This window comes from Ailuropoda melanoleuca, chromosome 16 (assembly GCF_002007445.2).
Source record: "Ailuropoda melanoleuca isolate Jingjing chromosome 16, ASM200744v2, whole genome shotgun sequence".
Taxonomy (NCBI): Eukaryota; Metazoa; Chordata; class Mammalia; order Carnivora; family Ursidae; genus Ailuropoda; species Ailuropoda melanoleuca.
Window position 1 is genome coordinate 10,088,390 of NC_048233.1, and position 13,632 is coordinate 10,102,021.

Genomic DNA, 13,632 nt, shown 5'->3' on the forward strand with positions numbered 1-13,632 from the left:
TGTATAGTGCACAGACAATATTACATTAGTTTCAGGTATAGAAGCAACCTGAGTGTCCACCAATAGATGAATGGATAAGGAAGAGGCGGTAAGTATATACAATGGAATATTGCACAGCCCTCAAACAAAGGAGGAGATTGTGCCATTGAGACGACATGGATGGACCTGGTGGGTATTAGGCTAAGTGAAATAAGTCAGACTGAGAAAGACAAATACCGTACAGTTTCACTCATACATGACACCTAAAACAAACAAAAAAACAAACGAAAAGCAGGATCAGTCGTATAAGCACAAAGTTGCTTTCTTTAGAGTCATAGACTCTTCCAACTTCCACACATTTGCAAGGAGTATTCCATTTGCTGAGAGTTCTGTTATCCTTATGATTTGCCCAGACAACTTCTGGTCACTCTGCAAGTTTCCACTCAGATGTCGTTCTCCCCTTGAAGCCTGGAAAGTCCTCTTCAAACTCAATTCTTTATTTTTCTGTGTTATGTAGTAGCTAGTGCCATATTCTTACTGTGAGGAGTAATTCCATTTCTGCCAAACATCTCGTGTACTGCTTAAAATAGTGGTGGCATTTTGAAACTCTGAGAGTATATTTGTTGATATTTCAACTTTTATTTTGAAAACTTTTAAATATAGCAAATGTAATGAACCCTTATATACCCTTCACCCAGCTTTAGATTTATTTAATTTTCAAAATTTTTGAGTTTGAAAAGTTCTAAAAGCCTTCTTAGTGTAATATTTGTGCACATTTAATAAAATTGTAGTTTGAAGTTTCATTTAACCCTGGGTTTCATCAACAGTTTATTAAATATAAAAACGAATCTGTTCGTTACTAGAAATTTTACAAAAATTAAACAAAACATTTTTTTTTAAGATTTTATTTATTTATTCGACAGAGATAGAGACAGCCAGCAAGAGAGGGAACACAAGCAGGGGGAATGGGAGAGGAAGAAGCAGGCTCATAGCAGAGGAGCCTGATGTGGGGCTCGATCCCATAACGCCGGGATCACGCCCTGAGCTGAAGGCAGACGCTTAACCGCTGTGCCACCGAGGTGTCCCATAAACAAAACATTCTTATAGAAGATAAATTCTTAAATTATTGACCTTTATTCCCCTACAAAGTTATTTTTTGTGTCGGATCGTTGACAGAAAAATAATTCAGTAACTATTGGTGGAATTTTCTTCTGGAAGTTTTCTTCTTGGAGAACATTCAAAGAATGGCTTTTTTTAAATTGTTATTTATTTGACATAGAGCGAGAGAGAGAGAGCACAAGCAGGGGGAGGGGCAGAGGGAGAAGCTTGCTTCCTGCAGGGAGCCTGACTTGAGGGTCATCCCAGGACCCTGCAATCATGACCTGAACTGAAGGCAGATGCTTAACTGACTGAGCCACACTTGCGCCCCAAGAATGGCTTCTGTGTTTTTGAATTCTTTATATTTTTTATAAATCATAAGCTTTTACACAATCCTCTGCATGCAGATGTATGTGTTTGGAGATAAACAGTTTTCAGTGTAACCTTTAAAACTTGATCCATAAACTGCACAGGTTCCATTCTGCATTTCAACCATTGTTAATCTAGATTAGAAAGAAAGACAAATTATATTTGTGACTTTATTCATAGATAAATATAAAAATGCAATAAAATATATTTAAGTATAGGTATTGAAATAATATCATTTCAGAAGGTTTTAGGACCATACCTGGTCTTTCTTAGTTAAAGGTGTGCAAAAAATAGCCAACGCAGTTATAAAAGCAAAAGTTTCATTCTATTATAAATTATATTGCCACTATTTTGTTTCCACATTGGAAATTGGTCAATTTAGGAAGTCTGGAATCTCTTGATATACGTATCTGAGTGAAATGAAACTTTTAAAAAATTTTTTTCAGCCAATAGATTAGAAATGAATTTAGAATTCGATTTAGAAGTCAGCAGATGTCATGTTTTACGCAAAAATAAACAATCTTCTTTGGATATATGCAACTTTACTTGGTAAGGAAATAAAAATTTTAAAATTGTCTTACATATTAAATATGTGTGTATATATATATAAATATATACACACATATGTAAATATAAATATATGTGTATGTGTGTGTGTGTGTGTAGGCATTTCATGTAGAGGTAGTTACATCTGTTTATCTATTTTGCCTTGGAATCTGGTGGTCTGTTTTCTGCCAAGAACAGGTGGGAAATAGAAGGCCAAGGAAAGAGCGAAGATGCATCAGAGTGAATCTGAACGATAAAATAAAGACAGACCATGACAGATAGTTTGTACTCAAAAGGACAAGAGAAGAAACTCAGTCCATATAGAAACCACTAGCTACTATAGGAGAAAAAAAAATTAGAAATTTTTAGTAATTGCTCTTAGTTGGCCTCAATCTATGCACATTAAAGTCTCATTTTTAAATATCACTTTGTTTTTGTATTCCTTCAGTTTCTGTGTGTGTTTTCCCATATCATTTGTATCCCATGTCTGCCAGAGTACTGGTTATTCTGGATTGTACTCATTTGCTTATAATGATATCTCTAACTGAAGTGTAAAGCCCTTGAAGGAGTTGTGTCTTATTCATCTCTGTCATTATCTCTGCATAGTTCGGGAAATTCAGAAACACTCAGCAAATATTTATCACATGTATAAACTGAAACTTACTTTGCTAATTGTTTTGCTTTTGCTTCTAAAACAAACATTTACACTCGCAGTGTGGAAAATATTGAGAAGGTGATACAAATTTTATTAGTATTTCTAGAGAATAAACTGCTTTTTGTCAAAAATAAAATCTCAAGCCATACAGAAATGAGGTCACCCCAGATCAATTCTAAGGTGTACTGGGGCCTCCAAATTCCAAATATATAGTGGGGTAGGAGGGTATGTAGTATCTGTTACAATAAATATAAGGGGAGATATGAAAGAAGGAGATGACAGTAAAAGGTTATGCATTGATTACTACCAACTAACCATTAGAGAAGCAAAGTAAACTTCAAAATCAGTAAGAGGAGATTTTTAAAAAAGATTTATTTATGTTAGGGGGCAGGGAGGAGGGGCAGAGAGAGAGAATCTTCAAGCAGACTCCCCTCTGAGTGTGGAGCTCAGGGCAGGGCTTGATCACATGACCCATGAGATCATGACCTGAGCTGAAACCAAGAGTGGGATGCCCAACTGACTGAGTCACCCAGGTGCCTTGAGAAGAGATTTTTAAAAAGTCATTTAATGATAATTCTGCCTGTAGAGTAAGAAAGACATTTATATGAATCCCTATCAGAACTATTACTCATTTTACAGCTTAGGTGAATTATTATGCACTCTAAGCCCTGTTCCTTACCAGCAAAATTAGGTTAAAAATGACCCCTGTTATAGAGGTTTTTAAGAGTCCTCAGTGAAAAGATACATATAAAGTGCTTAAAACTGTTTGACAGAAAGAAAGCAGCTAATTCACCCGACACTAGCATTCATGTTGTTGTGATGTTTTTATTGTGTACTACAGAATTAGAGGTTCAAATACATAAAATAAAGAATTTGAAATAATTAAAAACTTTTATAGTTATATGTAAGAAAAAGCACCAGTTAACTTTATCCCAATTTCAATTTGCTTAATGTATTTGTAATTGTAGTGTGTCTGAGGGAGAGGAAAGAGAAATGAAGGGGGGGGGCATTTGAAGAAATAATGGTAGTAAATTTTCTAATTTTGTTTGAAAATTATAAACTCATAGATCCAAGAGTCTCAACAAAACACAAGCATAAGAAATTTAAAAAAAAAAACCCTAATCCAAGGCATATTACAACCAAATTTCTCAAATCCAGTTACAAACAAAAACTATTAAAGTAGCCAGAAGGAGGGAAAAAGATATATTATAGGGTGGCTAAATGGATTAAAAATGTGATACATCAACATGCTGTCTGCAAGAGACTTACTTTACTTTGAGGACACACAGGCCAAAAATGAATGGATGGAATATTCATTTTGCATATTCTATGCAAAAGATAACCAAAAAAGAGGAGGTGTGGCTATAATTATATCAGTCAAAATAGATTTTAAGTCAAAATTAGTCACACAAGACACGAATGTCACTATATTGTAAAGGGGCCAATTAATCAAGAGGATAAAACAATTTAGGCCCTCAGGGAGTTTTGTTGAATCTATTAGAATCTGGCATTGTGTGAAGTAACATGAATGAACATAGGGACAGCTTAGAAACAAATCCACAAATAGACACCTATTGCTACAGACTTACTGGTTGGGCAAGAGAATGGTGCCATCTTCCCACTGCCAAGATCCATTTTCTGGAATTTGTATTAGTCCCAGCCAATGATATGACTTCACCAATTTAAAGAAATCCTGTTCAAGACCACAAATAAAATCAGTGCCTGGAAGTTTAATTAATACAAGGCCATAATCCTTTAATAATTTTTCCCCCACACTTGAGGAATGTATTCTGTCCTCTAGCCTAATTCTGACTTAAACACTGTACATAATACCTACAATTTCTGTGCTTCCTTGTTTTTCTTTTTTTAAATTTTAAATTCTTTAGATTTTATCTATTTGAGAGAGAGAGCGCAATCGCGTGAGAAAGAGAGACAGCACAAGTTGCGGGGAGGGGCAGAGGGAGAGGGAGAAGCAGGCTCTCCACTGAGTGGTGGGCCTGACACAGGGCTCCATCCCAGGACCCTGGGATCATGAGCTGAGTGGAAGGCAGATATTTAACCAACTAAGCCACCCCGGTGCCCTGCGCTTTCTTATTTTTGATGCAGAAAGATTTAGGGTGGATATATCTGGGTCTAAGTGCCTCTATTATGTCTCAGGTTCGTATTTGGTGAGTTGCCTCACATGTTAGGACTGAATATAGGAAGGGAAATTAAAACAAATACTCAACCTGATCCTCTCTGCTGTATATCTTCAGGAGACTAGAATTTTGAGAAATACAAGAAGCTTGGCTCTGGTACCAGCTTTTGCTCTCGTTAAAAAATTGGTAGCAGTTATTTCTATAACATACCCAGTTTTTAGGGCATGGGCCACAATAACTTTCTAGAAAGAGAAAATATATTATTAGTTCTGTACAAGTCTGAACATTATAGAAGATTTTGTCTAGACAGGTTAAATACTCATTTATTGTAACTCTAACATTCCAGATAAACCAATTTGATCATCTTCAATGAAGTCTCTTTATACATTTATATACAGACAGAGATGCCAAAACTAAGTATTTTCTGCTTTTTAGGAGCACTTTTTCATTGTTAAAAAATAAAATTGGCATGTTATGGATTATGGACAAGAATTAATCATTTTCTTATACATTCTCTTGTTAACAACATTGGATACATGCCCATACTCAAGTATGTATTCATGTAATTTGTGTTTCAAAATATCAGAAAAATTTCACTTACCTTGCAAAGAAATTGGAGCTTCTTGGTTGAATAATGCTATTAAAATAATCATTAAGAGGATTAAGAGGTACAAACTTCCAGTTATAAAATAAGTAAGTCATGAAGATGAAAAGTACAGCATAAATGATATACTCAATAATATTGTAATAACATTGTATAGTGACGGACGGTGATTACACTCATCATTGTGAGCATTGAGTAATGTATAGAATTGTCAAATCACTATGTTGTACATCTAAAACTATTTTAACATTATATGTAAAGCATAGTTCAATAATTAAAAAGTCAAAATTATTAAAAGGTTATTAGTAACCTAGTCCTAGCAAAAGTAGCTGACACATTTTTACACTAATAGCAAAAACATATGGACACATACAGTATTGCTAGTTTATGTCTCTGTGCTTCTGAATACTAATCAAAGTAATGCATTGCAATCATCAGATCGAGAATGCTTTACTCCTCTACTATCACTTACAATGTAGGATTATGGCACCGCATATCATTGCCATTATAATGAAATGGATCCCCATAGCTATAGCAATGGCACGGGCCACGAAAAATGCAGATGCTGTAAAAAAAAAAAAAAAAAGAGTGAGAAAGAATAGAAAATAAGGGTTAAAAAGTTTTGGTATGCTCATGTTTGATATAAACGTTATGAGAGTTTTTTATGAGAGGAGTGATTTTGGTACTTTTACCTTATTATTTTTCTCAGAACAAGAAAATAGGTACTTTGTAAGTGTTTAAAAAGAGAGAGAGAGAGACTATAGAAATGCATATTCCCTCCTATTTCTCTCTAAAAGTTCTCCAGTTCCCTCCCTGGAATAAATCATGGTTATAATTTTTGATTTTTTTTTGTGTGTGGAGCTACAATAACAGACCGTTNATGCTTAACCGCTATGCCACCCAGGCGCCCCTCCTTCAATCCCTTTTTAAAAACACGTTGAAGAAACTGTGGAAAATATTCCCTGATTTTTTTTTTTTTGGCTTAAGAAAATATCTTAGTGATTATTCTATATCATGTCTTATAAAGTAAAAAAAAAAATTTTTTTTTACCGAGATTTTTTTTTTTAAAGATTTTATTTATTTATTTATTTGACAGAGAGAGAGAGAGACAGCCAGTGAGAGAGGAAACACAAGTAGGGAGAGTGGGAGAGGAAGAAGCAGGCTCATAGCAGAGAAGCCTGATGTGGGGCTCGACCCCAGAGACCTGGGATCACGCCCTGAGCCGAAGGCAGACTCTTAACGACTGAGCCACCCAGGCGCCCCTAAAGTCAAAATTTTAAAAATGGCAGTTTTCATTGTATTTCATTGGTATATGGACAAAATCTATTGACAGACTTTTAATTTTTTCCAATGTGTATTTAAATTGTTTCTTAGTTTTGCTATTAGATATAACAATATGAATAACAGTTTATATACACATGTGCATATTTTTGAATTCCTCTCTAAGAGGATTTCTTTTTTTTTTTTTTTTAAGGTTTTATTTTATTCATTTGACAGAGAGAGGCAGCCAGCGAGAGAGGGAACACAAGCAGGGGGAGTGGAAGAGGAAGAAGCAGTTTCCCAGGGGAGGAGCCTGTTGTGGGGCTCAATACCAGGACTCTGGGATCACGCCCTGAGCCGAAGGCAGACCCTTAACAACTGCGCCACCCAGGCACCCCTCTAGGAGGATTTCTAAGAGAAATCTCTTAGAGAGTAATTGCTGAGTCAAAGGGAATTTGCATTTAAAATTTTTGTAATGATTAAAATTTTCAGTCCAAAGAAGAACTATCAGTTTGTGTAGTACCAAAAATTAATTTAAAACCCTGTTTTCTCACATATTCCCTGCACTAAATATTATTCACATTTTAAAAATGTATGTTTTATAAACAATATTTTCAATTTTAATTTTATTTTTCCTGTTATGAATAAGATTGGGCATCTTTTACTATGGTTAAATAATGTTTTTATTTTATTTCTCTTAGAATTTTCTTGTTTTTATTGAGTAGCTGGTTCCTTTTTTACTTTTTGGGTTAGGGATATTAGTTTATTTCTCACCACATGTTTTGCAAACACAAATCTCAAATATTTCTGTTTTAACATTATGAAATTTGGGGGGTGCTGAAAAGCGTAATGGTTGACTTGATCAAATTTTCCTTTATGGCTGCTTTTTTTTTTTTTTTGGATATGAATAAAATGTCTCCATTATTCTGCGTTTATAAAGTATACTACACTCATGTGTCGTCATGTTATATGGTTTCCTTTTTTATTTGACCTATTTGGGGTGTTTGTGTGTGTTTGTGTGTAGTAAATAAGGGAAGAACTTAAATTTATAATTTTTTTTCCAAATGGGCACTGAACTTTTCTAACATCATTTGCTGAATAAATCAATGTGTTCTCATTGATATGAAATACCACCTTTAGCATGTAATACATTCATATTTGTATTTTCATTTATCCCTATATTCTTTATGATGTCTTTTGTATTGAAACTATATGTAAAATTCCCTTGGTTTTATAATATGCTTGAGTTTTTCACAGTACCCACAATTGTATATTACATTTCTCTTTCAGAATAATTTGGCTATCATTACACTTTATATGTACCTTAAGAACTTTAAAAAAAGAGAACTTTAAGCTTCTCAAGAACCTATACGTTTAAAATATGGTAATTGATCTTTCAATAAAGTCACATTAAATGCATAAATATATGTAGATAATTTATATCTTTAAAATGTCTTTTCCCATTATGCATGTCTTATTTTATGTTCATCAATATAACTTTAAATTAATAGTTTTACTCATTTTTAATTAAAAAGTTTATTTCTGTCTTTTAAAAAAATTTTGGTTTTATGTATATGGCATTTTTGTTTCATCACAATTTTCTTGTTTTTGTAGTTAGTAAGGCAGTTGATTTTTACATCTTATTTTCAGTCAAGTCCTCATATCAGATTTCCTTATTGTTTGTAATATTTTTGGGTGAAGCTTTTGAGGCCTTTTTAATATTTTAAATTACAATTTTTTTTGCAAATAATGTTAATTTTGCCTTTTTATTCTAATTTCATATCATTTGCTTTTTTCTTTTTCTTGGTTATTCATGTTGGCTAGCACCAGCAGAACAATTAATCAAATTGTTGCTTCTTCTAACTCCAAATCCTTATGCTGTCACTATTTCAGGCTACCTCAAATTGCGAAACATTTTACTTTAGGTAGTTAATGAAACAAAGGAGGAAAAAAGCTTTAAAGTTTTTGAAAACTCCTTAAAATAGAACATGAGATGAACATAAGTGAATCAGAGTAATGTGTTTTCTTATGCCTTGTATGCTTGTATCAAATTCTGGGTATCTTAAAATTATACAGATGCGAAACTGCACATTGATGTGGAAAACACATACCCATGTTGTGACGAGCCCACTGATCTTGGATCAACTTCATTGCTTGATTATGGCTGTTTATTTACTCCAGAGATGAATCCAAAATCTTCATTTTGAAGATGACATATCTTCCTTAGAAAAACAAAAGTACAAACATATCTCTCCCATTTATTTATATAAAGGGGAAAAATGAAAATTAAAGTTCATACAAAGCCAGGCAAAATTAATTTTTTACATTTCTCTTGCTTATAAAATAATAAATAATTATTTCAAAAATATAATGGGTGTTTTTAATTTGCGTATATTAAGCTCCTTAATCAAAAATATTTTCCATCACTGATCTTGAATGACAGCACATATAGTTTTCTATTTATAGTTATTTTATTTGGTGCCAATTTTTTTTTGGCAAGGCAAATTTGGGTAAGATACATGAATTTTTTGTATGTTTGTTCCTAGTACATATTAATTCAACTTCTGCCCATATTATCATCATTATCATCATCATCACCATCATCATCATCTACAAGTTATCATCATTATTAGCAAAAATAATCACATGTTTTATTTATATAGTAACATCTTACAGTGTCTAGAAGAGCTCTCAGCGAGAAATGGCTATTTAATAAACATACACAGTACATAGATTAAAAACAAGCTGTTTCATATTTGATAATGGTAGTAGGAAGTAGCAACACATTTTTTCATTTTGTAAATAAGGTTGTGTATCACAGAAGGTAAGTGCCCTGCACAAGAGCAGAAAACTCCCAAGTGTGAATTCAAATGGAAATTCAATCCTCTAATCCCAAATGTAGATTTATTCTTCTAGTTTTTTTTAATGACAAGGCTCAATCTTATAGCAACATCATAACGTCTTATTCTTCAGTAAATATATCCTGCCTACTCACCACTGAGTACAGTGAAAACCATTATATACCTCATAAGTAAGAAGCATTCCCTGACCTCTGTAATTCTATTCACACACTTAAGAAGCAATTGTAATTACCTTATGGTGTAAATTTTTGGAAACTTTCTTGAGTTTGAAAACTCAAGAATTTCTCATTTCTTTTTTTTTTTAAAGATTTTATTTATTTATTTGATAGAGATAGAGACAGCCAGCGAGAGAGGGAACACAAGCAGCAGGAGTGGGAGAGGAAGAAGCAGGCTCATAGCGGAGGAGCCTGATGTGGGGCTTGACCCCATAACGTCGGGATCACGCCCTGAGCCGAAGGCAGACTCTTAACCGCTGTGCCACCCAGGTGCCCCAAGAATTTCTCATTTCTTGAATAACAGTTGTTAGAAACACAAACACACAGAAACACACCTGATAAAAGAAGGAAGCTCTTGATTCTTGTGGATAAAATCTCCTACACAACTGAAAAATTAAGCCATGTCCTGAGTTATCACTTGAGAACTAAAACTAGAGATGTACGGTCAATTCTGATTCCTGAGAAAGATATGACAAATGGTATTGTAGTCTCATCTTGTGAAGAAGCATAGCACAAACCACACTACTTCCACTTTATCACAGCACAGAAAATTCCACTGAGTGGTGAAATAAAAGTGAGGTGTTAACATGATTTTATGACTTAAATGATCAATTCAGTGATAAGAAGTTTCCTAGGGTTTTGAGGAACAAATGGTGAGATTAGATAATCTCTTTCTGAATTAAAAGTGAGAAATTGTTCTAAAATATGGTTGTAAGTGCTGTGTGGGGGAACAAAAAGAAAACTAAGTTAACTTCATAAACATCTTGTGCACATGGTGCTACAAATTTGAATGGAATCAAGTATGCTGCATCATGAAGGTTGGAACTATAGAAGGATATCTTACATATATATACATATAAGTATATGCACACACATAAGTGCATACAAGTATATAGACATATATGTGTACACACATGACCTTCTAATTATAAAAATATAAAGTGCATACAAAATAAAAGTTCTGTAATGAACCATCATTGGCCTAGCTTCAACAATAGTCAGGGTGTGGTTAGTATGACTTCATTTATGATATGTGTGGTGTCTCACACCCATCTCTGCTCCTATTAAATAGGCTCTTTTCTCTACTTTCCTTGTGAACATCACTCATTATATTACTATTTCTCAGAACATTAGCACCAAATCTTATGCCAGAATAGCAATATAATCAACTAATGCCTTAGTGTTCTGGTTTTTAGCTACTCATAATTTTTGTTACATTAAAAAATGATAAAGAAGACTGCCACACCCAAAAGGAACCTGAGGAGAAAGGGGAACCCTCTTGCACTATTAGTGGGAATGCAAACTGGTACAGCCATTCCGGAAAACTGTAGGGAGTTTCCTCAAAAAGTTAAAAATAGAGCTATCCTATGACCCAGCAATTGCACTACTAAGTATTTATCCAAAGGATACAAACATAGTGATTTGAAGGGGCAACTGCACCCAAATGTTTAAAGCAGCAATGCCCACAATAGCTAAACTGTGGAAGGAGCCGAGATGCCCTTCAACAGACGAATGGATAAAGAAGATGTGGTCCATATATACAATGGAATATTACTCAGCCATCACAAAGAACGATTACCCAACATTTGCAGCAACATGGACGGGACTGGAGGAGGAGATTATGCTAATTGAAATAAGTCAAGCAGAGAAAGACAATTATCATATGGTTTCACTTATCTGTGGAGCATAAATCTGTTTTCTGAACTCTCCTTCATGGGAATAATTGCCAGCTCATTAAGGAATATTCTAGTGTAATAAAAGTAATTTCTGCAAAAACAAACAAACAAAAAAACAAAAAGCTTCCCATATGGATAACACAAAAGCCAAATAGTTTTACAGGAGAGAAATAATAAACTTTTGAGAAAAAGATCATTATAATTTATGCAAACTCTTCTAGATGGAATAGATAAAAGAAAATAGTTATTTATTTCACTAAAAGTAGAATTAATTACCTTGGTGCCTAAATTAGATGAGAATATGTTAAGAAAGGAAAAAGGAAAGTCAATCTCATTTATGAAAATTGTTGCAAAATCCTAAAACTGCTAAACCAAATCAAAAGTGTATAAAACTCATATAGGTAATCAAATTGAGTTTATTTCATGAAAATACCAATAGTTTTCCTTTGAAAGAAAAATTATTAAGTGTAATTTGCTATAAACAATAGACTAAAGAAATAGAACAGGACTCCATTAAGGTGGAAAGCACATTTGCTAAAATTCAACACCTTTTCATGATAAAAACGATCTTTAGCATAAATATGAGAGGACTTATGCTTGGAGATATTATTAGTCTTTTAGAAATCCATGAAAGCAAACAATCACTAATATCACTTCTTTTCAATGTCATTGTGAAGATTTTTCAGCACATTTAAGACTGCCAGAAGAAATTAAAGAGATAAGGACTTAAATTTTTTTTTTTTTCTGATGATATGTTCATCTACATTATTGGGGTGGAAGACATTTTTCTGCCCTATGGTCCTTTTAGTTGAACTTAGAATCAAATTGACTTGAGACAGACCAACAGGAGGAAATCAAATTTAATAGGCATATGGGGAATCCACAGACACAAATTCTGAAGACAATGAGGCAACATGAAACTTACATGAGTAAAGGAGAGGGGGGAGGGCCTGAGATACAAAAGGGAGAAAGCTCATTAGCAATAAAGTAAAAGGAGATGTTTGAAAAACAAGGCTGCCTTATTATGTAGTTAAGTTCCTTAGGTAAAGGAGAGTCTCTGCTAATACCTTTCTTCTTGGCACAGCTTCTCTTTTCCAGTGTAAATTTAGGCGTTTGAAGGGGGAGACATAGAGCTCTTCCTGCATCTGCTGGGTTTTTACTTTTACTCCTTTTTTTTTTAATTAAATAAAATCTATGCCCAACATGGTGCTTGAACTCATGATCCTGAGATCAGGAGTCGCAGGGGTTTTGATTATTTTTAATTCAAAATAATCTCTATGCCAAAGTGGCCCATCTTGGGGCTGCCTGGCCTGGGCCTCTACAACATAAAAAATAAAAAATAATTTAATGACCAGTTAATAGAAATAATATTAGTATAACTGAATGTAGCATTAACTTGCAAAAACTATTACATTAAATATTACCTATAAACAGAAAAAAATTAATCTTTAGAAATATATCATTGACAATAACAATAGAGACTCAGTAAGGTGCTTATGGGCAAATCTAACAGAAATACAGACATCTACATGGAACTTACATAACTTATATGACATTTTTTTAAAACCCTAAATTTTGATGAAACTACTGGATCTTAAAAAGATGTCAATTAACCCTAAAATGTTTCAGAGAATTAAGTATTCCAATTAATATCCTCAGTTTTATTGTATAACTTACAAAATGAGATTCTAAATATTTATAAATTGCAAAAGCCATTAGTCCTATCACTATTGCAGAAGAAAAGGTGGGGGACTTGTCCTACTGGATATTAAGACCTTGTTTAAAGCTATGTTAATTAAGACAAAATGAGAGAAGAACATAGACAAAGCAGACAAACTGAAAAAGAGAAAAGATACAGACAGGGAAAAGTTATGTGCACAGATGAGAAAAGTATATGAAATAGCATTGAGGATAAAGTAGAAAATGAGATACCATTAAATAATTAATGCTGAAAAATTGTTTCTAACAATATAAAAATGTAAAATTTGATCTTTACCATATATATATATATATATATATATAAAACAAAGATGTCTATTACCATATGATATATATATATCATATGCAGAAGAATTAGGAACTTAAACACACACCCTCTGCACTGGACTGGGAGCTTGCTTAAGATTCCCTCTCTCTTGGGGGCGCCTGGGTGGCACAGCGGTTAAGCGTCTGCCTTCGGCTCAGGGCGTGATCCCGGCGTTATGGGATCGAGCCCCACATCAGGCTCCTCC

General features: G+C 33.7%; 1 protein-coding gene across 8 annotated transcripts in view; it reads right to left on the reverse strand.

The window, feature by feature from the left end:
- Positions 1 to 932: 932 nt before the first annotated feature.
- KLRK1 (killer cell lectin like receptor K1) overlaps positions 933 to 13,632 on the reverse strand; it is a 14,181-nt gene continuing 1,481 nt past the window's right edge. For 2 of the 8 annotated variants that reach the window (XM_011236637.3, XM_011236635.3), the window contains 6 exons: positions 8,761 to 8,871; positions 5,862 to 5,954; positions 5,387 to 5,422; positions 4,876 to 5,027; positions 4,237 to 4,340; positions 933 to 1,580 (listed from right to left, as the gene is read on the reverse strand). In XM_011236637.3, the coding sequence (XP_011234939.1) occupies positions 1,463 to 1,580; positions 4,237 to 4,340; positions 4,876 to 5,027; positions 5,387 to 5,422; positions 5,862 to 5,954; positions 8,761 to 8,800 (543 nt within the window). In that variant the 5' untranslated portion in view covers positions 8,801 to 8,871 and the 3' untranslated portion in view covers positions 933 to 1,462. Of the gene's footprint in view, positions 1,581 to 4,236; positions 4,341 to 4,875; positions 5,028 to 5,386; positions 5,423 to 5,861; positions 5,955 to 8,760; positions 8,872 to 10,060; positions 11,080 to 13,632 lie in introns of those variants that run through there. The other 6 variants (XM_019809432.2, XM_019809431.2, XM_011236638.3 and 3 more) reach the window with 6 other exon arrangements.